This window comes from Kryptolebias marmoratus, linkage group LG2 (genome assembly GCF_001649575.2).
Source record: "Kryptolebias marmoratus isolate JLee-2015 linkage group LG2, ASM164957v2, whole genome shotgun sequence".
Classification (NCBI taxonomy): domain Eukaryota; kingdom Metazoa; phylum Chordata; class Actinopteri; order Cyprinodontiformes; family Rivulidae; genus Kryptolebias; species Kryptolebias marmoratus.
In genome coordinates this window covers 1244059-1269823 of record NC_051431.1, presented here as the reverse complement: position 1 = coordinate 1269823, position 25765 = coordinate 1244059, and the positions used below count along the sequence as shown (strand labels likewise).

At 43.6% G+C, this 25765-nt stretch overlaps 1 protein-coding gene across 3 annotated transcripts in view; it reads right to left on the bottom strand.

Annotated features, from left to right (window-relative positions):
- ryr1b (ryanodine receptor 1b (skeletal)) overlaps nucleotides 1-24043 on the bottom strand; it is a 76574-nt gene extending 52531 nt beyond the window's left edge. For all 3 annotated transcript variants that reach the window (XM_017431059.3, XM_017431060.3, XM_017431061.3), the window contains exons 1-21: nucleotides 23799-24043; nucleotides 11098-11220; nucleotides 10917-11018; nucleotides 7352-7426; nucleotides 7172-7250; nucleotides 6626-6738; nucleotides 6439-6538; nucleotides 5421-5517; nucleotides 5260-5334; nucleotides 3822-3978; nucleotides 3545-3709; nucleotides 2890-3011; nucleotides 2592-2778; nucleotides 1974-2109; nucleotides 1787-1882; nucleotides 1525-1643; nucleotides 1255-1388; nucleotides 918-1159; nucleotides 643-835; nucleotides 354-570; nucleotides 87-191 (exon numbers count right to left, since the gene is read on the bottom strand). In XM_017431059.3, coding sequence (XP_017286548.1) covers nucleotides 87-191; nucleotides 354-570; nucleotides 643-835; nucleotides 918-1159; nucleotides 1255-1388; nucleotides 1525-1643; nucleotides 1787-1882; nucleotides 1974-2109; nucleotides 2592-2778; nucleotides 2890-3011; nucleotides 3545-3709; nucleotides 3822-3978; nucleotides 5260-5334; nucleotides 5421-5517; nucleotides 6439-6538; nucleotides 6626-6738; nucleotides 7172-7250; nucleotides 7352-7426; nucleotides 10917-11018; nucleotides 11098-11220; nucleotides 23799-23846 — 2685 coding nt within the window. In that variant the 5' untranslated portion in view covers nucleotides 23847-24043. The remainder of the gene's footprint in view (nucleotides 1-86; nucleotides 192-353; nucleotides 571-642; nucleotides 836-917; nucleotides 1160-1254; nucleotides 1389-1524; nucleotides 1644-1786; nucleotides 1883-1973; nucleotides 2110-2591; nucleotides 2779-2889; nucleotides 3012-3544; nucleotides 3710-3821; nucleotides 3979-5259; nucleotides 5335-5420; nucleotides 5518-6438; nucleotides 6539-6625; nucleotides 6739-7171; nucleotides 7251-7351; nucleotides 7427-10916; nucleotides 11019-11097; nucleotides 11221-23798) is intronic.
- Nucleotides 24044-25765: the final 1722 nt, after the last annotated feature.

Here is a 25765-nt window from a genome sequence, read left to right as displayed (position 1 = left end):
TGAACATAAGCAGTCATCCAAACTTCAGGTTCTTGAATGAGTATTTCCTGCAGTAGTTTGTGTTGTGGCACTGAGACCGGACTCACAGTCCCATAGGTCCAACCCTGCTCGATGCGAGTCACGGCCCAAAGCTCGTGGATGTTCTCCGCCAGCTTCTCTCGGATGCGTTCCAGGTGAGGCGGCAACACAATCTGTGCAGGAAATTAGAAACAGACGAATAAATCATCTTCTTTCCTGAGCGAAAACCAACATCTAACTGAGTGAATGCTGACTCGGTATAACTTTGTGCTATTTGAAGCATTTTCCCAGAAAACACAGGTTTCTCCAGGGTTAGAGTTCTCCGGTTCTGTTACCTGGACGGTGTCCACGGGGCAGGGGGTGAAGGAGGTGTGGGTGAGGGACTGGGTCGGACCCAGAAGGTTGCGGACACCGTTGAAGTCGTGCTTGTACTCCTTGATGGGCTCGATTCGCATCCTGTCCTTCGGCAGCACAGCCTCATAACACGGGGCGTAACCTGGCGGGGGCATGAACTTAAAGTCTCCGTGGCGACCACCGAGGAGGAACCGGACCCTGAGGAGACAGAACCAGAATCAGTCCTGGTCTTTTTCTGATTCCAACTGAGCTTCGGAGCGTTGAACTGACTTGACCCCGGCGGAGAAGCTGATGACCGGGAAGAAGAGGCCGTCCACGTTGAAGTTTTCAAACATGCCCTGAACCGGATGGCCGTTGATACGGAAGGAGATACTGGGCACGCTCAGATCCAGGCAGCAGCTGACCACGTCGTCTGCAGCCAGCGTGTGAGCGCTGGGCGAAGCCACCTGGCGAGCCACAGTACCTGAACAGCAAGGCGTGAAGTTCTCACACACGTTTACAGCACTGTGGTAGATTTATAATAAACCAGCACAGGAAGTTCCTACCTGACCATAAATGCAGCCCGTCGTAGCCATAAGAGTAGAGGTCGTCTCCCACCCCGTTGCCTCCCCAGCCCTCTCCTCCCCCGGGGTAGGGGCTGTAGCCCTCGGTCATAGCCCAGCCCACCCTCACGTGGGTCGCCTGCGCCGTCACGAAGGCCTCCACGTAGTCCACGATCATCTCAAAGTACCACTTCTTATACTGAGTGGAGCCCTCGCAGGTACCCAGGAAGATGTTCGGCCTCACGCTGAGAGGGGGGAGTAAAACGTCAGACAGACTCACAGAGCAAAGGTTTGTTTTCCTGATGATCACATCGATCTTCGAGGTGATTCCAGAACAAACCTGGTGACGTAGTTGACGATGTTGGTTTGCAGCAGCAGGTCTCGACCTGGCAGCAGGTTTTCAGTGATGAGGTTCTGGTTGGACCTCACAGCGACACCGTTACACACACACAGAGAGCGCAGGACGTCCAGAACCTACAGGCAGCAGGAGAAGCACTTCTGTAGGTTTTTATACCCGACAGAACCGAACCACCAAGTGGTTTTATGGTTTATATACTGAAAAAAGCCCAAATTATTTACTGAAAGGCCAAAGTTCTGAGGGAACACCGACCTTGTGGTTCCGTCCGTGTTTGTCCAGAAGAGAGATGATGGATTTAATGTGGTTCTCCTGAATGATGTTCAGAACCTCAGGGCTTTCAATCAGAACACAGTACAGAACCTCCAGAATTCCTAAAGGCAAAGACAGATGACTAACATCATAAAAGTTCTGCATGAACAGGTGAAACAACTTCATTTAATCTCATAATTCCAGAGGAATATCAATAAAACCAGTTCTGTCCGGTCTTGTTTGTGGTCTGTGGGCGATCCGATACCTGAGGAGGCCTCCAGGCGATCCAGTTTACTGACCAACCAGTCCAGGTTGTCACAGAACAGCGCGCAGTTGGAGCGGTTCCCTCTGATGAGGGAAGCTGTGCAGGTGAGAAGACAATGTTACTTAAAAAAAAAAAAAAAAAAGAAACATTCATTTGTATTTTCAGAGCTCTTGGTTCATTTTTCTACCCAGCAGCTCATAAAGAAGGTTGACGATCTCCTTCCAGGACTCGGCCGCCTCTTCGCCGGCGAACTCAGAGAAGTGAGCGGCGGTGTTGTAGACGTTGAGACGGTCGATGCACTCCAACACGATGGTGATCATTCCCTGACAGGAGAACAAAACAAGTCTTTTTTTGTTGCGTAGTTATGTTGATCGCAGGCCAAAAGTACCAGAAACCAGATGTTTACATACACCGTATAAAAAACAGAACCTTTATTTTTCTCTAAATCTGACATTAAATCAGATAAAACCTTTCCTGTTTTAGGTCAGTTAGGATTCCCAAAATTATTTCAATTTATTAAATGTCAAAAATAATGTTGTTTTTTATTACTTTCTTCAGAGCTTCCCCCTTTGTCCTCTGAATGCACCGATGATCAGTTCAGATTGAGTTTCCTCAGACCACGGGACAAGTCTCCGAACATTAAGGTCTTTGTCTCTGAGTGTGTTTGGAAACTGGCTTTGGTAACAGTAATGACTTTAAACTCTTTGGATTCACGACCCTTCCCTTTGGTTTCAGACGAAGAGAACAGCAGAACGGGTGGATCTGAGAGCCCGCCGCAGTTTGGGAGTCTGTGGTTAAGTTTTACCTCCTCCTGGAAGAGGTTCTGCCGGTTGCGCAGGGAGCGGAGTTTGGTCTGTTTCTCCTCGTGCTCCAGTTCCTCCTCCGGTGGACGAAAGTAGAAGATCAGATCCTGAAGAGAGAGGATGACACCTTCCAGAGGAAGAGACACCGGACCTGGAGATTTGCTCTTCCCACTCAGGGAGTCCAGTCCACTGGAGGAGCACAGAGGACAGGTTAACGTCACTACACCCTACTGGTGAAAGGAGGAACTGTATTCCCACCATAAACTTGTTTTGTTTTTTTAATAAGCAGTGGATACATACTTGATGAAGTGCCTGAAGAGACCCGTGGTGCTGTAAATCATCCGAGCAGCCTGGGACTCCTCAGACTGGGAGCGGGACACGGTCAGAGCATCGTCCATGTGACCCTCCTGATGCAGAATCACCTGAAGACACAGATCCCACAAAGATTCAACAACTTCACCCTGCCTTCCTCTTGAGACCTCTGGTTTCTGTCACCTCTCCACAGACAGTTTTACTTCTTCTCTGGTTTTATTTTGAAGGTCACGGTCCTCAGGTGTCTCGTGTTCATTGCCCACCGCCAAAGGAGAAAAAGTGAAAATGTTTTTTGTCTGAGCGTGTTTGTTTGTATCTACTGTTAACAAAATATCCCATGAATCACTGGACGGGTTTTAATGAAACTTTAGGAATGTAATCATCTACAACTGACAAAAATACAGCCTGAAGCAGATTTCAAAGAGAACATTTTTTGTGATTTCAATGTATTTCTATGGGATATTTAATAAATCCATCCAAATCAGCATCCATCTCCAGAAAAAGCTGATTTTAACCATTCAGTTTGATTGCAAAACATGTACAGAAGAAACTCCAAGCAGAGTGAATCCTGACTCTGTGTTTACACTGTTAGTCGTATTAAATCAGATTCAAGTCATTGTGACTTCGCTGGATGGGTCCTTACCCTCCTCTTCATCATTCCTAAACGAGCAGCTTTGGCATCCAAAGCAGCGTACGTGACCCACAGGCCTGAGGACACGTGTTGGACGAAACACATGGACTCGCCATACTTGATCTCAGGAATGCCCATCCCTTCAACATCTCGCTTCTGGGCCACATCCACCTTCTCCTGCTCGGGGAACAGAACGGGCGAGGAGAAAATAAAAACGAAAAACGGTGAGGGAATGAACAAAAACAGGAAGAAAAGGAAGTCCGGAGAGGTTTGAAATGTGAATTCTGACCTTTGAAACCCGGAAGCAGAAGGCAGACATTTTGGTGTTGGCCTTCTCCGGGTCGACCACATTCAGAACCTTGTCCTCCTCCATACACAGGTACCGACCCGTTGTGATGTGTCGAATACGGAAAGACTGGCCCCATTTCATGTGGCTGCCACTCCAGCTGCAAACACCACACGGAAAAATACAATTAATAATCCAACAAAGTCTTTCAGGGACGATTTCTGCAGACCGGGGCGGCTGGTTTCAGTGGGCTGGTTGGACTCAGCCCTCCCTGGTGTTTATAATCAAAATGGTAAAATACCTAATAAACACAAATTAGAAATATTGTATCTCATTTTGTGAAATTTACAACAAAACCAACCAAACAGTCTCAAGAAAACCCCGGCGTCTGTCCACAGGTCTAACCTTTTACAGCCTCAATCATTTAATACAGGGTGATTTAAACGGTTTAATCACCTCCTCACCAAATCATCAAGTTCATCAGGAGCATGGCAACAAGTCATCCATTTAAACCAGCTGTTTTAAAGCAAGAACGCATCTAAAACATGCAGGAGAGCGGCCCCCGAGGAACGGAGTTTGACACCCTTGATTTAATGTCTTTCATGGTACAGAATGATTGACAGCTGTCTTGTCCCGCCTTGTGGACGGACAATAACGTGCCCCGAGCGCGAGTGTATGTGGGCGAAGTTTGGCGTAGACTGAGTAACTATGATGAAGAGCAAGATAAAGATAAACGAGGTGGATTATTTAATTTCTCACTCGTTTTCCTAAAAGTCTTTGGGGGAAAAACTGGAAGTGAGGAGGTTGGAGGCGGATATTCAAAACAGGAAAAACGGCAAAACTGAAGTTTTTCTGTGACCTGGTTTCCGTGAAAGGACTGTCTAACAGGAAGTGTAGCTAACAAATCTTTACCCAGGTGGTTATTAAACTTTTTCCATCCCAGAAAAGTCATCAGAGTGAGTTTCTCTTTAAATAAGGGGGCTTTATTTAAAAAAAAATTATAATATTAGGAGACCAATTTATACAGTAATAATGATTATGAGGATTAATGAGGATCATTTATCTCCAAAAACCCCACGTAGAAAGGGGAGTAGTAGAGTAACGAGTCTCACTTCTTCAAAATTCAACGACATCACTGTAAATATCCTTAAAGACGGGCTGTTTAACAGGACTTTGGTTATGAACTCAGGAAATCATGCCAACCTACAAAAATGAAGCAAACCTATGAAGTACACTTTCAAAATTTTCCTCTTTTTGTTCTTGTTGTGTTTTTGCACCTTAGGACCATCATTATTCCCCCACAGTTTGTTTCGTCTATGAATTAAAAATTAAATTACTTCAAATTAATTACACAACAAAAACATACTGAAGCATATTGACAAGTGCACATTAATATCCCCGTCAAACTCTACATGAAAACTAACAGACGTCTTTGTGTGACCTGATTCTGAGGGGCTCCAGCCTCCACAGGGACCGGGCCTGGCTGCACACGGCGCCGCCTTCATAGTGAGCCGTCCTGCAGCAGAGCGGGAACAGACTCGGTCACGTGGATTTACATCAGCAGGGAGGTTCAAACCTTACATAAACTCTGTTTCTCCTCACCTGCGCTTCTCCTCCCCCTCCTCGGGCGTGGGAATGGCCAGACACTCGTCCATGTGGCCGTGGAACAGCCTGAGAACGTGACCGCCGGTCAGATAGCCTGAGAGAACGAACACACCACAATGAGTCCATTTGTTTCTGGAGATACAACTCCAAAACACCTTCAGACCTCAAATGGAAGCTCTTCCTGTCCAGATGTTTTACCCAAAAGTCTTCTTCAGGTCTTCAATGCTCAAGCTTTTTATCAAATACTAAATATCTCCCTGACCTGCAGGACTGAGAATCTACTGACAATAAGTGAAAATCATCTACTTATAGATCATGAACCATAGATTTTACATTGAAGTGTGAGGCGGTAGATGACCACTTCTGAAAAGTCCTAAGATGTTTGACCAATTAAAGCTTGTGAAGTTAACACAAGTAAATGGTCACAAAGAGACAGGAGGCAGATTTCTTCCATTAAGGAGCCTCCCTGCAGATTTTGGACCATCTGAAGACGATCGAGGGAGTCAAAGAACCGTTGTACCAGTTAGCCTAAAGAGAGGACATGAAACCTGGACAGCATTTTATTCTGAAGGCACAACACTCAAAATCTACTTGGCTCAATGGTGTCCAATCCTGGTCCTGCAGGGCCACTGTCCTGCAGGTTTTAGATGTTTCTTTGCTTCTACACTCCTGATTTGAATAATTGGATGATAATGGCTTCTGCAGAACAGAATCTGAAGAACCAGGTGTGTTGGAGCAGGGGAATAACTAAAAGATGCAGGATTGTGAGTCCCGGACACCAGGGGCACCACGGGCTTGATCGAGGAACATAAACTGTTTGTTCTGCTTTCAAAATCTCTAAAAGATCTCAGTTCTTTGAAGCTGAATGCCCAGATGTTCTAACCAACACCCCACAGAACCCTAAAGGTCTGCCATCGTCTCCAGATGGGTCCAAGTGGTTTCAGCAGAGCAGCTGAACAACGTTTCAGTTAACCAGTGAGGTTTGGTGTTTGTCTGCGTTTGGGTCGGTTGGTACCTTCAGCCAGTTCACATCCTGAACTAATGGGGTTCATGTTCCAGAGGGTTTGCATGAAGGAGGCGTCCACCATCAGATCTCCACTGGCGTAGGACAGATGCTGGGGACAGAGAAGACAGGGGGACACTGAGTTTATCGTTGCAGGGTTGATATGTGAACAGGATGGAAGGAGCTCCGGGAGCCTCACCAGGTATCTCTCAGACGACACACTGACTAGGATCAGGTCGTCACCCACCCTGACCTTTTCACCTTCGGACCTCTGCTTGGAGGCTGGGTGAATGGTCCACCAACACGCCTCACCTGCAGGAAGGACAGAACCAGACAGCTTTCAGTCTCATCCCCAGCATACTGCTCAACAACTGGCCTTTTCTTTCTTTGGCGTGCAAGGCAAGGTTTAACTTCCAACAAACTTCTCTTCACTTGTTTTTATAACAATCAGGAATATGAATTATAACAACTGGAGATATTACATTTTCTGTGAGCCTGCAGTATGAATGGGTTAGGGTCATATCACCCATCCTCTGAATGTTTTGACAGATGAACGGCTAAAATAGCACAAAGTTTGCAGAAGTAGTAATAAAAACCAGAAAAACAACAGTGCTGACTCAGCATTCACACAATAAAAACTATGTAAAAGATCTTGTTAAGAGCAATACTTACAGGTAAATCAACTATTTGCTTCAGAAAGCATTTTAATTCAGACAAAAATCCCATTTAAAGCGGTTGGGTTTACCTATGGAGTCTTCCTGTAAGCCCACGTCGAAGGCCAGCTTATCAGTGAGCGATCGGGACGTCGTCAAGCAGCTCAGGTACTAGGGAGGACATTTTTCATCCAGGACATGAATATATGAGGAAAACGTGTGAAATGTACGTGTGTGTGTGTGTGTGGTTAGGCTGCTGAAGCCAGCCTCACCATGCCCGAGTGGTGATGCCTCAGGAGGATGGCGTGGCCGTACAGTAAGGTGCGATGGCCTCCACCCTGAGATGACTGCAGTGGGAACAAAAAGAGAAAAATGTAAATGTCAAGTTTTACTCTTAGAGCACTTTAAAAACAAACAAGCTGCACCAAAGGTTATGAACAGTTAATATCTTACCTGCTGTAAATAGCTTTTCAAACAACTTCAGTTTGGAGAAACAGAGTTTAACTCTGAGAGGACCAACAAGCTAATGGCTAATGACTAACGGCTAACAGCTAGTCCAAACAAAACAGATCGCTGGTAGAATTATGCTGGAAGTGCTACTGCTAACTGTTGCTGCAGCTGTTTGTAAATAACCACCTAATGTAAAACTGACAGCAGTGTAGAAGTTTATAAAATAAAGTTTGGACGAACTGCTGTAAAACTCTGGAGATTTGTGTTTTAAAACGATTCACTTTGATTTCTCCAAACTGAGGCTGTTCAAGGCCATCTACAACAGGTAAGATAATAATTAGACATAACCTTTAAACAGAACCAAACTTTAAAATGTCCAAAACATCAACTGAAGTATGTTTTTTTACAGAAAAACAAGACAAAACAGAGTCACGATACCGGATAAAACTCTGCTTCCACGTTATTTTCTGAGAGAAATGAGACCAATGAGACAAACAGACATTTAGCATTCTACCTGTTCTCAACATCCAGTAACGGTACAACAAAAACAAAAATGAAAATCATTACTGTGGCAGCTGATGATGGATCAACTCAAACAACCGTTTAGGCAGCGGGAAGCCAGCAGCAAAGCTTTGTGTGTCTCTTTAATCCTCTGTGAGGATTCAGGGTCAGGTATGTGAAGAGGCAGCATGATCCCATTAACACCGGCTCTGACGGGACAGGTGCACCCGTTCTGGGGGATTTCCCTCTGTGGTTGTGCATTAGGAGGGGAGACTCAGGGGGGGATCCAGTTTCCCTAGCGGTCCCTGACTGAACATCGACTGGCCCATGAGAGCTTCAGGACACTTTTCAGCTTCAACCAAAGCCGGCATGAAGGTTTTTACTTAAATCATTGCTGTTTTAAAACTTTTTCTGGACAAACTTTGGTAAATTGTTTACAAAACAGCTGATTAATTTTATCCTAAACAATTGAGGCTGTGGGAACTGGGGTTGTCAGGGGCGCTACAGCACCCCCATGTGGATGACAAGAAATAATGTGTGTAAAAAATTAAAACATGGATAAAAATGAAATGAATGAATGAGTAATTAAGTAAAAGAAAGAATACATTCCCTAGTGTTATGTAACTCTTTAATCCAGTTATATTTTTATGACACTGGCTGATTAATGGGGTAAAATACGTTTAGGGGTAGGAACAGTTTTACAGCAGTTTATGTAAAATATGTTCCCACGGTTACCTTCATGCTAAGAATTTACTGAAGGTAAAAGTACTCCTCTGAATAAGTGGAGTAAAAAGGACCAGTACTTTTATCAGTTTAATTTACGACACATCGTACCACCAGGTGGATGTTCGTCTGATCTGACAAATTCAGAGGTTTTTTTTATTTTATAAAATAAATGTTGGTGATTGTTGATCAGCAGCGAAATTAACTAATTATTTCCCTGACAGGCTGGGATGTTCAGGCTCCTAAAAGCTTCACATCAATGCTGTGATTTCCTTATTTCAAACTGTTTTCTTAGAAACAAATCAGATGTTCAGAGTTTCACTTCCTGCTGGTCAAAGTGTTGAAAAGCGGGTTCATTTCCACCAAAAGGAGGCGGGGCCTAACACAGAGGTGAACTACCTGGACAGCAGATTTCCTGACAGTAAGAATCTCCCTCTGAACGAAGATCCTCATCAGGTTCCTGGATCTCATCCAGCTGTGCCTCTGATTGGCTCCTTGTGCTTAATGTTTAACCAATCATCACTCCTCATGAGTCACATTCCACTTTATCCTCTACATCTGACCCAATCAGAAGCAGTGTGGAGTGAGCCATGACTTCCTGTTTGATTTCCTGCTGGGTAACGTTGTTTCTAAGACTCTGCTGCAGCCCACAGGTGCTGAGTATGATGAGGTGGCATAAAAACACCAAACCTGCCGAGTACCGTCACACTTCAAACACCGCCTTAACATAACATCTTATTTCAGCTGCATAACTTTAATTACCATGTTTTACTTTAAGCTATGATTAGAAGTTTAAACTCATTCAGGAATAAGAAATAGAGCCATCATGAAACAAAAAGCATCACTTTAAAGCAAAAGGACCAACACTGAGCAAATTATAAGTCTAGAAAAGGAAACGGGCCGGTGATGTTTCTGCATGAAATGATGAAGGACACAATGGGATGTAATTATTAAAAACATAAATAAATCTCTTCTAACCAGTTTTTTATTAAACGCTCAGAACATAAAAGTGATCTGTGGATGATGGACTGGAATAAAAACCACCTCAGTAACTAAAAACCACACAGAGATGAACGACCACCTACAGTCAAAAAGACCAAACAAGAACAGGACAGGAAGACGGACAGACGCCGGCTCGGCTCAGACACAAACAGCCAAATTCAGACCTACCCATTGGTCCAAATCGACTGCCTGCTTGGCAGGAAGCAAGAAGGGGAGGGAAGGGGGTGTCAGATAAGCCGAATCAGAAGAATTCAACAAAAACATTAAATCAGAGCCAGAAGAAAGCCTTCAGCTAATATGAGCAGCTCACATCAACTGAAGGCTTTAGAACAACAAGCTGTACCAAAGGTCAGAATCGAAGATGTGATTAATAAAAGATGATTCTTTAGTGCAGAGGTCCACCAAATCAAAAAACAAACAACAACAAAATAAAATATTGAAAAAGAAAACATCTGAGGCTCTAAAAACCACCCTGATGATAAATAATAATAATTAAAAAAGAGAATAAACTGCTTCAAATCTGCCTAGCTTCATCTTTAAAGTGTGCATCAAATCAAACAAAATAATGTGCACGGCCCAGAATACAGTGTTTCAATCTGTGCACGTGAAAACCTGCTGGGATTTGGCTTTTTCCACAATTTTACAGCAAATTTGAGTCTTTAACTTGTCTTCAGCGTCTGAGCTCAGTGAGACGCCTTTAAAGACAGGGCTTTTTTAAAAAAAAGCCTTAAATAATTATAGTTTATTAATCTCTCTACCCTCTGAAACAATTATTATCATGTATCTGTGTTCAAAACCAAACTTCTCCAGGATTATTACTGTTTTTTTTTTTTACTTTAGTCTTGATGCTGAGCTGTAAAATCAGAACTTTTTCTCCTTGATTTAGAAATGAGGTCTTTTTCTGGCTGAAATACAGCAGTAAGGTTTGAATGTATTTGTAGTTATATTTACTAAATTAAAGGTATCACATCAGAGCATGAACTACACTGATGCTCAGCGTTTGAGATAAACCTGACAGAGCTCCTCTTGGTGCCTCTGAAAACCAGCTGATGAGGTTTTTTTTCTCCGCCGTTTTTATTCCGATTCCATCGAGCACCTTCTGCATCTTTCACCCCCTTTTCCCCGAAGGATTCTGCCTCTGGAGTTTCTCTCCTTTCTCACCTCAGTCATCTCCACCGTGTTGGCCAGCATCTCCACCAGCGCTCGCACCGACAGGGACTGCTCCAGGATGAAGGTGCAGATGGCCAGGTCAGGCGGCACATTCTGCAGAGGAGTGACAGACACGCAGGTTAAGAAGACGAGCGGACCTGCAGAACCTTCAGAGCGGGGAGAAGAGTCCCACCTGAGCGTTGGACGTGGTTTCTAAGAAGCAGAGCCGGTTTCCGAAGCCCTCGCAGGACAGGCACAGTTTGATCTGCTGCTCCTTCAGGACGGAGGCGGTGCACTGCAGAACCACCTGGTCATCCTGCAAACACACAAACACATGTTGATTCCTCCGTCTCTGCAGTCAAGCTCCTCTGCATGCTGATCAACAAACCTGAGATTTATGTAGAGAAATGTCTCCATGTTGGAGCACAAGAGCCGTGTTTTTTCTTTTCTTCTTTAATGTTTTAAAATGTGATGCAAACCCTTGAAAGACGGTATGAAAAGAAAATCTATTTCCTCATTAATGCAAGTGGGATTCAAGGTCAGTTCATTGAAAACAATAAGAACTCAACAAAAGGAATTTTCTGCAAAGAAATGTCCAAACTTTAGTGATTCCAGCTGCAGTCAAACATTTCCATCCACTCATGGGGGACACGGACGTCATTAAATTCACTTTTAATGAACCGTTTGAACCGTTCGTTTTCCAGGGGGAATAATTACCAAACTTTAATATAATTTTGTTTTTGTTTACTCTGGATTTTCTAATTTTTTTGAGGTCCAAACTCGAAGCTCCTGCTCCAAAAGCTGCTACAGCCGTCCATATGGACAAGACAAGTGTCTTCCTGAGAAAGGTTAGAGGTCAGAGGTTGAGTGACAGGAAGTATGTTTGCAGAAGTTAAGCATGGTGGTGTTAGCATCATGCTGTGGTGCCTGCACAAAGAGGACAGAATAATGACTTTCAGTGGAGGAGAGTTTGACTTTTAAACGTTTCGGTCGTGAGTGAGTTTAATGATCTGAAAACCCGGCAGATAGAGGAGACTGCAGGCCAGCGGGGCTCCAAACATCATTTGGATCCTCCTTTTTATTTAGAGCTCCTCAGGTTTGGAAGAGTTAACTAACAGCAATAAAACTAACTTTTAACTCTCAGGTCCGTCACCTAATGTGTGTGTTTGTGTTTGTGTGGAATGTCCAGTTTTATTGTTGACTTTTAGTTTAAACAAGGATTTTGTTTATAATTTAGTTCTTGTCTAGACAACCTGAGCACAGAGCAGCCGTGGTCTTCTTCTGTCCTGTTGGGTCAAATAAAAGACGAGGACTAACTCTACATTTATCAACCTCACCTCAAACCAGCAGCTGGACGGTTTCAACTTGGACACAGTCAGGTCCAAGAGGACAACGATCCCAAACATCAGAACTGGTTTCTGATTGAATAAATCATCAGATCCGGTCTCTGATTGGATAAATCATCAGATCTGGTCTCTGATTGGATAAATCATCAGATCCGGTCTCTGATTGGATAAATCATCAGATCCGGTCTCTGATTGGATAAATCAGGCTGGCATGAAGCACCTCGACCCAACTGAAACTTCGTGGACTCTGATTAAAAACCGGTTCATGCAGGAAACCAACCAGTTTAAATGAATTCTGCCAAGAAGAAGAGTCAAATATCAGCCAGAAGTTTGATGATGGAGACAAACAGCCTGAGGTCCAGGAGACACCTGCTGAGGGACAGTTAAGCAAATCTTAGTTTTGGGGGGGGGAGATATATTTGACCTGCTGTGGATTAGAGAGAATCCATAATGAATTTAAACTCTGAATTCTTGTCTTTTGGATAATCGATCCACCCCGGAAAACCAAAATAATTCAAATCAATCAACAAAAAACCCAAATCAATCCAGCTTGGAGTCCATGATGAGCGTCTAAACTTCTGACTGAGTCTGAACACAAGCTGTTCTTCAGAAAGATAAACCTGTAAATCATCTCATGTATTTTAGTAACTGATCAGCTGCTGACAGGTCCTCAGTTGGAGGAGACAATAGCCTCTTAAACAACGTTAATGCTCAGTGATTCGTCCCCGTCCCCGTCCCCGGACCCCTCTCAGACCGGTGTAATTCCAGCGATAAACACCCCCCCCCTGTGTGAAACCAACACCTGACACTCAGCATTCTCAGCTGCTGCCTCCGCTCAGCTGCCGTTAAAGACTTGGACTCGCCTTCGGAACACGTTTCTGACTCTTTTCCTAAAAAGCCAAACACAGATGGTTCCGTCTGGGTGTTCTTGACCCGTTCTCTGTCCTGTGGCTCAGCGGCAGTCTGTCAGGTCTTCTCCTACAGAAGACAGACAGCAGGTAAATAGGAAAACGACCCCCTAATATCCACCCCAAGGCCTCCGAGCGTCCCCTCTTCCTCTGCTATCATCTGTCTCCCCTCAGCCTAGAAATGTCTCCTCGCTGCCGTCCTCAGGTTTCCTGCTTTGCACTTCAGAAAGTGGAGCGATGTGTCCTCCGTCCTCCGCTGCAGCTCTCAGCACGCAGCTCAAGTGTTGCTAAAACTGTACCGCACTGCAAAAACACAACCTTTCCTGCAAAACCAAATAAAAGAGAGAAAACCTCACTGGGTTTGGTCCCTCCTATAGTTGGGAAGAAGGGTAAAAGAGTAACCTGCTTACAGATAAATAAACTACAGCGGACATAAAAAGGAAAAATTAAATTATTAGAAAGGTTGTCCAGGACTTAAACTTAAAATCATACTTCAATCCAATTTATAATATATGACTGTTGAGTTAGTTTTGGTTAGGAAGAAGAAAAGCCTCATTTTAGCAAATAAAAGAAAGAACAAAAGGTTAGCTAAAAGTGGAATAAATGGGCAAATATATCCAGCAGCTGAAGATTTCAGAGAGAAGAATGTTTTTAAACAGAAACAAAAAACTTAAGTGTTTCTGTCATCTTAAAAACTTCAGCAGCGGACGGTTTCTCAGGACCGAGCCGAACCTCCAGCTTCCAGTCCGGAGCTGTGAACAAACATCTGAGCATCCATCAGGAGTTTCCAACAGGACCACATTAGAGGCCAGCAGCTGAAGGATCTGAGCGATGTGGTGGTCAGGGTCAGAGGAAGAGACAATGTGACAAACACACACACACACACACAGACAGGAGTGTGTGTGTGTGTTCATGTGGAGGTCATTAAAGCGTCGAGGATTTACAGTCGGTGTCTGAAAGCAGACGCCTTCTGACGGGTTCATTTAACGAGAAGATTCTGGTGAAATCATAAATAAAAGTTAAAAAGAAAAAAAAAACATTTTTATCAAATAACATCAGTAACTTTGTTAAGTTTAGGATGCGTCATCTTGTTAAAAACACAAAGTCTGAACCTCTGAGCGCAGTTGGTGTCCTGTTCTGTACAATATTAACACGAAGCAATGCAGAGAAATGATCTCTTATTTTAAAAATCTGATATTTCTTGAAGGAATGCATATCACCCGCCACCTTTTAGATTAGTTTATATTGAGAAGCCAGAGTTGGTCAAACCTTGAAAGTAACAGAGGACTCTCAGCTACTACCACACCATCTGTAAGACTGGCTCATGGCAGCCATCTTAGATCAGATTGGTGTCAATAAAGCTCATCCAAACGTTCACGAGACGTTTCGCTAACAGACAGAATAAAATAAGGAAAATGTGAACCCAGACTGGAGGAGCTCAGTGACAGAAACTAAATAAATTAAACTAACAAAGTGCAGCAAGAAGACAACTTCCAGAGAGAGCACAGAGGCTGAAGGCTTTATCCCAGCAGGAGATGATTACTGAATGATGAACAGGTGTGGAGGATTAACTGAGGGCCAGGAGGTGGCAGTAATGAGTCTCTGACAGGTTTGCCAAACTTCAATAAACACCAGAAGAAATCAAAAGGCAAAGCTAAATAATTTAACACAGAATCATAAATAAACTCCCAAAATAAACACAAACAGCCTGAGATCATGACAGACACGGACAAAAACATTATTGCCCGCCATCAAACCACGAAAGGCAAAGCGCTCCTGATGATATAATCCTTTTGTGATGTAACAGATTCTAATCTTTATATCAGCTTCATCTGGTCAGAGTTTTTAATATGAAGCCAAAAGGTTGCAGAATAAAGGTTAAAGGTTAAAGGTTCTCGCTGCGGAGTATGAGAAGGTCAAACTGAGCTTTCCAGATGAGTCTGAAATGCAGGTCCACACTCAGTGTAAACAAAGCAGTCGGCTGATTAAAGCACACGTGACAGATCTTCGTTAATCTGTGCAGGTTAACAAACATGGTGGAATCTCAAAGAAGGCGTTTAGGCGGAAATATGAGAGAGGTCAGGGGTCGTCAGAGCGGCGTCATTAAGACAGAGATCTGTATTTAAACACATGCTAAGCTTCTGCTACAACACAAAACGTTAACCTTTAAACGATTTTTCTAACAACCAGATTGTTTCCAACTCTAATCCTAATTTATCTCCACTCAGATGACGTACGCTGATAAAACTGCTTTCAGTCCCTTCGGCTGTTTCTGCAGGGAAACATGTCGGCCTCTGCCCACAGATGCTTCATTTAAGGAGACATTAACGCTCAATAAGAGGAAACAAGTCCCTTTAATATTTACGTCTGTTTTAGTTTATTAAGGATTCTGAGCAGTTTTATAACTTTATTAAATCCATCAGTTCAGACTGAAGTGTTCCCTCCACGTCCTGAACGCCTGCTCCGAAATCGAACCCTTCCAATCAGATCAATCAACCATCCGTCTCTGTCTGCGAGGCTGCCGGTTCTGCAGGTTCTGCAGGTTCTGCCGGTTCTGCAGGATGTTCTCATTGATTCCTCGATTCTGCTGCTGCGTGTGGGCGGAGGAGACGGGGATTCCCCTCTGGAGAGGCATGGGAGAGGAGGGCCTCTGACGTCGCAGGGATCCTCGAAGGAATGCTTATCGCCCGCTGCCTAACGGTGCGTTTGAGCTCAGAGCACGTGCTGGGGACGACCCTCAGCTACTACCAGGCAAACTTCAGCTCAGTTTCTGTAAAAAATATTGTTTTTTGTTTCGGCTGAAGTCGATTATCTCGACTCGGCTCGATCTTCATCCTCTGATCACTTCCTCAGAGTTTTATTAAAGTCTGTCCACTAATTCATGAGATATTTTGCTAACAGGCAGACAAACACTCACAGACACGGGCAGTTAATTTACATGATCAGCCGCCGCTCGTATAACATCTGTATAATCATCACAAAACAGGTGAAACTAACAGACTTCACGATTTATCGATTTTCCAACGTTAGAGGAAAAACCTTTTTTTTTTTTGCTGAATTCATTTTGAAGCTAAATTATATTTGTTGTAAGGATTAATAATTAAATTATTTATAATTATAAACACATTTTATTTTACAGACACTTTATATATTTTTAAGAAAAACTTTTTTCCTTTGTGACATATTGATGTTTTAAAAAAAATGTAATTTAAATGAAAAATTTAATAATTTATTTCCTGTAATGTCGTTGGTTCACCCTAATTTGAAATAAATATAAATAATAATAAATTTATCTGTATAAAAAAACTGTTCTGACCATTAAATAAGTTAATAAATACATTTAGTCTTTAAATTATTTAACATTTTGCTTAAAATATTAATCTACTCCCTAAAAATCCTCAGACCTGTTTGGTCCCAGTTAGTTGAGTTGTTGTTGTTTATTGTTTATTTATTGTTGTTTATTGTTTATTTTGTTAAAACTGTTTTTGGCTCCACAGAAACTAAAACCTACGTCACAACTTTTAAATGAATATTTACCTATCAGCACCATAAAAATACATTAAACTCTGTTTCCAGCTGAACAAGAAGCAGATTAATTTACAGAAAGATAATTAATTTATCTGATTTTATCTGGATCTTTAAAATGTTTCCATCCCTTCAGCCTCTTTAGGTTTTTTTTTGTTTTTACAGAAACGTTCTGAAACATTAAAGTTTCATTTCAACCCTCTGTTCTTGCAGCTGATTCTTCTGGTCCAGATTTTCTCTGTTCGTTTATTACCTCCCTGCCCCGCTCTCTGCCCCCACCGCCCCACTCCTATTTTAGATGTGTGCACCTGTCACTATCACGTTCTGCTGACCGGCAGATACTCTGAGGGCTCCGAGGATGAAAAGAGCCAACAGAGGCGCTCGGGCTTCACAGCGAAGACGGTGGAAACACGAAAAACTGCCCGATTACGTCTGAGAAACAAACAAAAAGGAACATTTATTTAGTTCCAATAAAAGACAGTCATTAATCATCTGAAAGAGTCAGAGAGGACTGTAGGTTTCACCAAAAGTGACAAAAAAAAGCATAAAATCCTTTTTTGACGACAAAGATTTAAGTTGATTAAAAATACCTTCTTCATAGCAACATTTATTAGTTCTTCTGACTCTCTGAGCCACTCCAGGTAAACATGATCACTAAGGAATCTGATTTTAACTCAAACTGACAAACTTTAAACAAACTGCAGCTGAATGTTGGTTAAATGTTGATTTTATTTGCCTCCAGCTTGGTGTTTATGTGATGCTGCGTATTTCATCTTTCACCTGATGACCTCTGGAGGTAGAGACCAGCTTCCTGTGACCCTGAAAACGACCGAGCAGGAAAAGAAAACGACTAAAAGCTTTAAGGTTTGGGGAGAGTTGCTCAAAATTCACCTTAAATGGATGAAAAGAGTTAAATCCAACACCAAAATAAGAGCACTGGGTTTGAAACAAGTCATTAAGTGACTCAAATAACTCCGTTAATATTAAATTTGGCAAATAAATCTTTGATTGTGTGTTTTGTTTCATACATGTGACTGCACGGTGCTCGGTGATTATCACGTTTCGTTAGGTCTACAGGTCTACGCTACAGTTCGGGTCCAAGGTGCTTCAATTTCATGAAGGACCACAGAAGAAATCCAGGAGAAAAGGATCATTACAAATAAATCAAGTTAGCTTTTTGCAGCAGTTTGAGTCAGCGGTTCTGCCTGTCAACAGGAAGTACCCAGAAAGGAACGCGTGATAACTCTGGTTGGCTTTAAAGACGACTTCAGAACCAGATTTTATGGTTCAGAGTTCACAGCAGAACGCCTGTTATTGTTCTGCAGGCTGCAGCAGATCAGGATCTGGGTGCTTCGGGCTTCAGACCCGTGTTTCTCCACGAAACGCCGTCCATCACCTGCTGCCACTACAAAACGCACAAACCAACACGACCAACACGGTTCATGTAAAAACAGAGAAAAGAGAAAAACGGATGGGATAAACTTCCATCATAACTCCGGGGTTCTGCAGTCTGAGGAGCAGAACCTCCTGACTCAGTTAAACCGATCAAAACACTTTAATGCTGAGTCATCGTTCACGCTCATGTCTTCCTGTTTAAAGTTTCTGCATTCAACTACTTCTGTGCACTTTGTGTTATTTTAGCCACTCATGTATGAAAACATTCAGCTCATTCAGGAGGTGGGAGTTTTTCTAACTTTTATACTTTTATACTGTAACTTTTATAAATATTTAACTCTATCCAAAATAAAATTCCCCATAGAAACACATACAGATCTGTTCAGTTCCTTTAAAAAGATGGTTCTCTTTGAAATTTTCTCTTCTTATTCTCCATTTAGCTTTTAGCTACTGTTCTGCCATCTTTAGCTTTTAGCTACCATTTTACTACATTGAGTTTTTAGCTGTAATTCTGTTCCTTTAAGGTTGTAGCTACAGTTTTAATAATTCTAGCTCCTGTTTTACTAACTTTATAGCTTCCATTTTTCTCCTGTTAGCTTTTGAAAAGCTAAAAGGAGTTTCAGCTTCTTCAGTTTCCAGTAAAACCCGTTGGAACATTCGGAGCGTGTTCGCTGATCGAATAGACTCTTGTGACGATAAATGTAGAATTCGCCTCGTTTATCTCAGTGGTAGTAGCTGAGACTGAACCCCAACACACAATCCAAGCACTAACAGACCATTCAAGGCTGAAAGTTTGGCGTGAAAGGTGGCGGGTGATATGCATCCCTTCAACAAATGCTGTTTTTATTTAAGCCTAAACACAAATAAAACCCAAAGTGGGCAAAACCCAAAACCTTAAAGTTAACAGAAATAGAAATAAAACTAAAATAGTAGTAAATTCTCATAAAAAGATCAAAGAATAATAAAGAATCCTTCCTGTGTTCTGCTGAAGGATTCTTCCTGAACACAAAACATTAAAACATCGACAGTAAGTGTCTAAAAAAAGCCCCTGGCTGCTGAAAACCCAAAAGTCAGCAAACAGTTCTGACATCTCTTTGTTAGGAAACCATTGATCCCAAACACTGAACGTCCATGTGACGCACAGAAACACACCACGCTTCCCAAAGGATGCTGGGAAGTAGGGCACCGACTCCTCCGGTTTCTCCCTCCAGATCCAGTTTGCTTCTAGTGGCTCTAAAAAAAGACGCTGCTGTTATGGACCGGAGCTCGAATGGCCTCCTAAACTCACTCGCCTGCCAGATTTACACCTCAGAGGAGGTGCTGTGAAACCGTGACGCAGCAGAGACGTGTCGCTACAGGAAGGAAGGCTGGGGGTGGCTGAAGCACGGTGGCAGGAGCTGGAGGAGCAGGAGGAGGTGCAGAAGGTGCAGGAGCTGAAGGAGGTGCAGGAGGTGCAGGAGCTAAAAGAGCTGGAGGAGATGCAGGAGCTGAAGGAGGTGCAGGAGGTGCAGGAGGTGGAGGAGCTGAAAGAGCAGAAGGAGCTGGAGGAGCTGGAGGAGGAGCAGGAGGAGGTGCAGGAGCTGAAGGAGCTGAAAGAGCAGAAGGAGCTGAAGGAGGTGCAGGAGCTGGAGGAGCTGAAGGCGCAGCAGGAGCTAAAAGAGCAGCTAAAGGAGCTGAAGGAGCTAAAAGAGCAGCTAAAGGAGCTGAAGGAGCTAAAAGAGCAGAAGGAGCTAAAGGAGCAGCTAAAGGAGCTGAAGGAGCTAAAAGAGCAGAAGGAGCTGAAGGAGCTGGAGGAGCAGAAGGAGGTGAAGGAGCTGGAGGAGCAGAAGGAGGTGAAGGAACAGAAGGAGGTGAAGGAGCAGAAGGAGCAGCAGGAGCTGAAGGACGGCAGGAGCTGCAGGAGCAGCAGGAGCTGGAGGAGCTAAAGGAGCTGAAGGAGCAGAAGGCGCTGGAGGAGGTGCAGGAGCTAAAAGAGCTGAAGGACGGGAGGAGCTAAAAGGAGGTGCAGGAGCTAAAAGAGCTGAAGGACGGGAGGAGCAGAAGGAGAAGAAGGAGCTAAAGGACGGGAGGAGCTGAAGGAGCTGAAGGAGCTGAAGGAGCTGAAGGAGCAGAAGGAGCAGAAGGAGCAGCAGGAGCAGCAGGAGGTCCATCAGAGGGCCACGCTCTGTTATTGAGTCCAGTTCTTCTCTCAGCCTCACATGAGTCACAATCAGACTCTATTTTCGTCACAAACCAGAATAAAATCAGAGACGTGTTAAAATGTCTCTGATGCAAAAAATATCTTTACTATTAAACCCAGACGAGACGAATAAAGACTGAATTTAACCCAAACAGGTCGACTCTCACTGAAACACAAAGAGGACGACACGGTGGTGCAGCGGTTACAGCTGTCGCCTCCCGGCCTGTCTGGGTTCTGGTTTCCTCCCTCAGACCAGAGACATGCAGGTCAGCTTCACCGTCTCTAAGAGTGAGGGAGAGCCTGAATGGTTGTTTGTCTCCTTTGTCTCTATGTGTCCCCGTGATGGACTGGAGACCTGTCCAGGTGTCCCCCCGACACCAGCTGGAGACGGACACCGGCCCCCCGGGACCGGACAGGACAAAGCGGGCGGAGGACACTCAAACTAAAGTCTCAGACAGGTTTTAAACGTTTCTCAGTGACTGATAAGTCAGCATGCAGGTGGTTAGGATGTCAAAATGTCAAATCAAATATTAGTTTAGTTTTAAATCTGTTTTCCTGCTCAGATGTGGTCAAAACGAGGACAAGAAGGTGGACTTAAACAGAATGTGGACTGAGACAAAAACGTCTCTGAGGCACCGAATGGGAAGTATTGATTACATAAATAAAACCAACATTTGTCGCAGGAATGCATATCGCCCGGCGCCTTGTCTGCTGATGTTAGTCAGCTGCAGACGCCTTTCAGCCGCGGGCGTCAGGCGGTCTTTACAGCTTTAAGAAGACCACATTGGGCTGAAAATGTCCCTGAAAATGTCCCCGGTTTGTCTTATTCCAGTTCTTCCACATGTCTGTCTTGTTATCACCCGCTGCCAAACGCCGGGGCGATAATGTCTTTGCCCGTTTCTGTGGCGTCAGCAGAATCTGAAACTTTCAGAAACTTTTAACTTTAAAGTCAACCTGGTTCAAGATGGCCGCTGCAGCCAACACAAAGATGGCCTTCACTCATTCAGTTCTGCAGATCCTGAGCTAAACTCTGCTGTGGTCGTAGCTGAGAGTCATTCTGAGGGAAAGGCTCTCTGAAAACAGGTATAAAACTTTGTCTCCTCCGTTCTGAGGCTCCAGTTTTTGTAATAAAAACCTGAAACCTTCGAGCTTCGAGCTCCAGAAACACTTTGGTTTGATTCTGCGTCCGCGGTGCTGATCCGGTCTGTGGCCCGGCCCGCGGGGGGGACAGATAAACCCCTTGAAGTAAAACAAGTATTAATAATTCAGGTTTTTCCTTTTGAAGCCCTGCTGGCTTATTGTCCCGTCCTCTGGACCTAAAGGACCCCCCGTCTGCCGGGTTCTGACGAGATGAAATCGTCTATATTTAGTCGAGTAAACGAGGCAACGGCTGAGTCGAGCCGACAGGAATCCTGTTCGTCTGGATTGTTTCGATCTTGAACTATTTTCTAACATTTAATTGGATCAAAGAGACGAAACAAGAACAGAAACATTTCACTGAGTCTGAACACAAAAAGGTTCTGAGTTGGTTTTTAACGGATTAAAGGTTTATTTATAAAGTATAACTGATTGGTTTCCTGTTTTGTTTTGTTTTTTCAGACATTTTGTGGAATCTATTCTTCAAACTTTGTGCTATTTAAGATATTCTTTCTTAAATATTTAATTTTATATTTAACAGAAATCACTGAGATCTTTTCAATTCATCCAAAAACTTTGTTTTCTTTAAAATCTGATGTTTAACTTTTAACCTCTTGCTGCTTTCAGCTATTTTTAGTTTTAAGGTAGTTTTTTGTACTTTCTAGTTTTGCTTCTTTGAGCTTCTTCAGTAAATTTCTGCCGTCCGGATTTTTACTGAAAACGTAGTTTTTCCAAGTTTGTGACGTTTCAGGAAGTCGTTCTGACATCAGAGTCGTCTTTAAACCGGCTTCAATGATCTAAACACAAATAATTAACAATAAACTCAACGGATTGAAGGTTTTAGTGCATTAAAATATGTATTAAAAGCGTTCTTTTTATCCTTCTTTGTTGTTCATATTCTTTTGATTCCAGTGTTTTTTTCTTGGAAACCTTTCTGAGCTGCAGCAACAAGCTGAACATTTTCTTCACAGTCTCAGTTTCAAGGTTTCTTTTCACGTTTAACGTGTAAAAATGTAGAAATGTTTCTGTTTCTTCACTAGCTCTGCTGTTTTCAGTCCCTTCAGGAGGATTTCCCCTCTGAGTGGTCGTCTCAACACCATAAATCTGAGGTTTTTTCTCCAAAAGAAAAGCGAAAAGCTGCAGTTTTTGCTCAGCTGTCCCCTGCAGACCCTCCGACGGGCTCCACTTTCCTCTGATATAAATAGATAACGATGCTAACAGATGCACCGGGCCCTGTCTATCTGTCCGCGCTCACACAGGAACAACGCCTTATTTTAAAATCAACAACATTCAGCAGTTAATGAGACAAGAATTAAAACATTTCATCTCGCATTTTAAACTGATGAAGTGGTGTAGGCTTAAAAAGAAAACCATGAAGAAGTTTAAAGAGAGCAACTCAGAAGCAGGTCATGGCTCATCCAGGGAGCAGCAAAAATAGTCAACTATATCCAGAAGTCAGGCTCGGTTCTGCTAAAAGCTGCTGCTGATCGAACCTTAAAGAAACCAAGTGTCAGAAATCTAAAACCAGCTGAGAGAAGAGCAGCTGAAGACTTCCAGAGCTGCACCTCTCAGTTTAAAACGATAATCTGATCTGCTTTTACTGTGTGGCAGAGAACAAAAGAAACGATTTGTTGTTTGTTGTAAAAATGCTGAGTCAGCAGTCATATTTTTTATATTTCTGTTATGTTTTGTTCTTCAACTAACTCATATTTCATACATTCAGTTCTGATTTCTGTTAGCGTTTAGCTTTTCAGCACTTCTAGCTTGTAGCGAGCTACAAGTCTTCGTTAATTTTAGATTTCAGATTTTAGCTTGAACAAGTCAGGTTCAGCTTCTTCAGCAAATTTCTGCTCTCAGTGTTTACACGGTTTATTTCTCTGGTTTTACAGAGATAAACTAAAACAGTCGGACAGGTTTGTTGGTTCAGGAGACAAATAAACTTTGCATTTCAGAGAGAAGATTATGAATCTCCACGTTAAAGCTAAAAGCTACAAGACCGTCTCCAAGCAGCTTCATGTTCCTCTGACCACAGCTGACATGATTCATGGGACTGTAGCTGACCTCCCAGGACGTGGACGCAAGAGGAAATGCGACCCCAGGTTGATCAAACAGATAAAAGGTAGAAAAAGAGCCAAGAAAAACCTCCATAAGCATTCAGGCTGAGCTCTGTCCCTTCCTGATCGCACTGTTCTGAATCTGATGGAGGAAGAGCCCGGACAGAAAAACACCAAAAACGAAACAGGAAATCACCAAAACGCACGCTGACAGGAGCCAAAGTTTCAGGGATCAGTCGGTTTTTCTCTGATAATCAGACAATGAGTCCAGGTGTGTCTGTTTGCAGTAACAGAGTGAGTGTGTGTGCGATCCTGCAGCAGCCGGTACATGTTGGTCCTGTCAGACTCACCGTTCGCAGGAACTGGATCTCCTCCTCTCCCTCGCCTCCTTCTGCCATCTTCCTCCGAGGCTTATCCGCAGCTCCTCAGGAGAAAGACAGAAAATCCTGGTGATTTCTCCGTTCAGGGTTTGGGTTTTTATTTATCTCCGTCCCCGCTGCTGCGCTCCTCTGTCACACTCTCTCAGCGCTGGTGTGTGTGTGTGTGTGTGTGTGTGTGTGTGTGTGTGTGTGTGTGTGTGCTGGAGGACAGCATGAGTCCTCTGCTCTCACCGGGCTGTGAGAGAGTGACAGGAGGCACCCGGCTCCCCCGGATGGGAGGGATCCCCCCCTCACCCAGCTCCCATCCCAACGAGCTGCCATGTCTGCAGAAGTGGGCCACTCCTCCCCCTCCTCCCCTCCTCCAGCGTGAGGCTATAAAAGGAACGAGGGGTCGTCTTCAGGGAGAACACAGACGCACACGTCCCCGAAGTTTGCTGCTCAGAACCCCCCGCCACCACGGGAGGTGGGCGATCATGTCATCGTCTGTCTGTCAGCAAAATACCTCGTGGATTTTAATAAAACTCTCAACTCGAGCTACTATCTGATGTGGTAGTAGCTGAGAGTCATCCCAACACACACTCTGAGCGCGAACACATGAGATCTTTGATTAAAACTTTGTCATGCAGCGTGATGGGCGATATGCATTCCCTGAAGGAGGGCTGGTTTCTCAGTTAAGTTATGTTTCGAGTCTTCGGCGGACTTCAGGGGTTAAATCAGCCTTTCAGACTCAGCTTTGTTGTGTTTTTATTAATAATCGTGTAAAAAGCCTTCAGCTCCAGTTTGACCTTCACTAAACGATTCGATCATCTGTCAGATTAAAAACCAGCAGCTGGACACATCCAGGCCGTTTATTCAGAACCAGGATGAGGAACGAACCTCATCTCTGCAGCTTCAGTTAAAATCTAAAGGAATAAAAGAATCTTATTTTAATAAGATTCACTCAAAGGAAGGTGTTTAACAGCAGCTTTTCTGGGTCAGAGGTCAACACGATCATACGCTGCGTCGCTTTTATTTTATTTTTATTTTAGCTCCAACAGCCCTCCTGGCTGTAATGCATATCGCCCGCCTGTCTGACCTGTCAGCACTCGCAGTGTGTGTCAGGGAGGACTCTCAGCTACTACCACATCTGTAAAGGTGATCAGGTTAAAGCTATTATTGTGTTAGCTGTGGCAGCCATCTTGAATTGGCTTGACTCCAAAAGTTAATCAGCTGTAGACGTTCATCCAGGAGTTACTTCCTGAGTTTTATTAAAATCAGTGACTCATGAGACATTTTGCTAACGGCACACATCACTGTGTCTTCAGCAGCGTTTGTTTGTTTGTTTGTTTGTTTGTTTGTTTGTTTGTTTGTTTGTTTGTGCACAAGATTCCTCAAAACATAATGAACGGATTCTGATGAATTTTTCAGGAAACGTTGAGGTCGTTACAAAGAAGAAATGATTCAGTTCTGGTGCTGATTGGGATCATGATCCGGATCCTACAGTGTTTTAATGACCCTGTGGCCTAGAAGGAGGTTTGAGCTCCTCAATGTACAGTGATGACATCATCACATGACGATGATGTCATCCATCATCTGACCATGGGTCTTAGCGGAGGTTTGCGCTCTCAGAGTGCTTCTAGTTATTATTATTTTAAGACGTTGTGGACCGAATGGGTTGAGCTTACTACAATGGCCGACAGATGCAAACCTGCCACAAACACACAAATTATACAAACTTCAAAACACACAAAAACAAACACAACAGATAAAACGCTGCAAAAGAAAAACGCTGCCGTCACAGAAAACAGACAGACTCAAAAACATACAACCAAGCATCAGACCACCAGGGGGACCCGAGGCGGACTCTGAGGTGTCTTCCTGCCCTTTGACCCGGTTCTGGCACTGAGATGTGGGTCAGCCCACCTCCCTGTCTTCCTCCTCCTCACCACTATACTCCC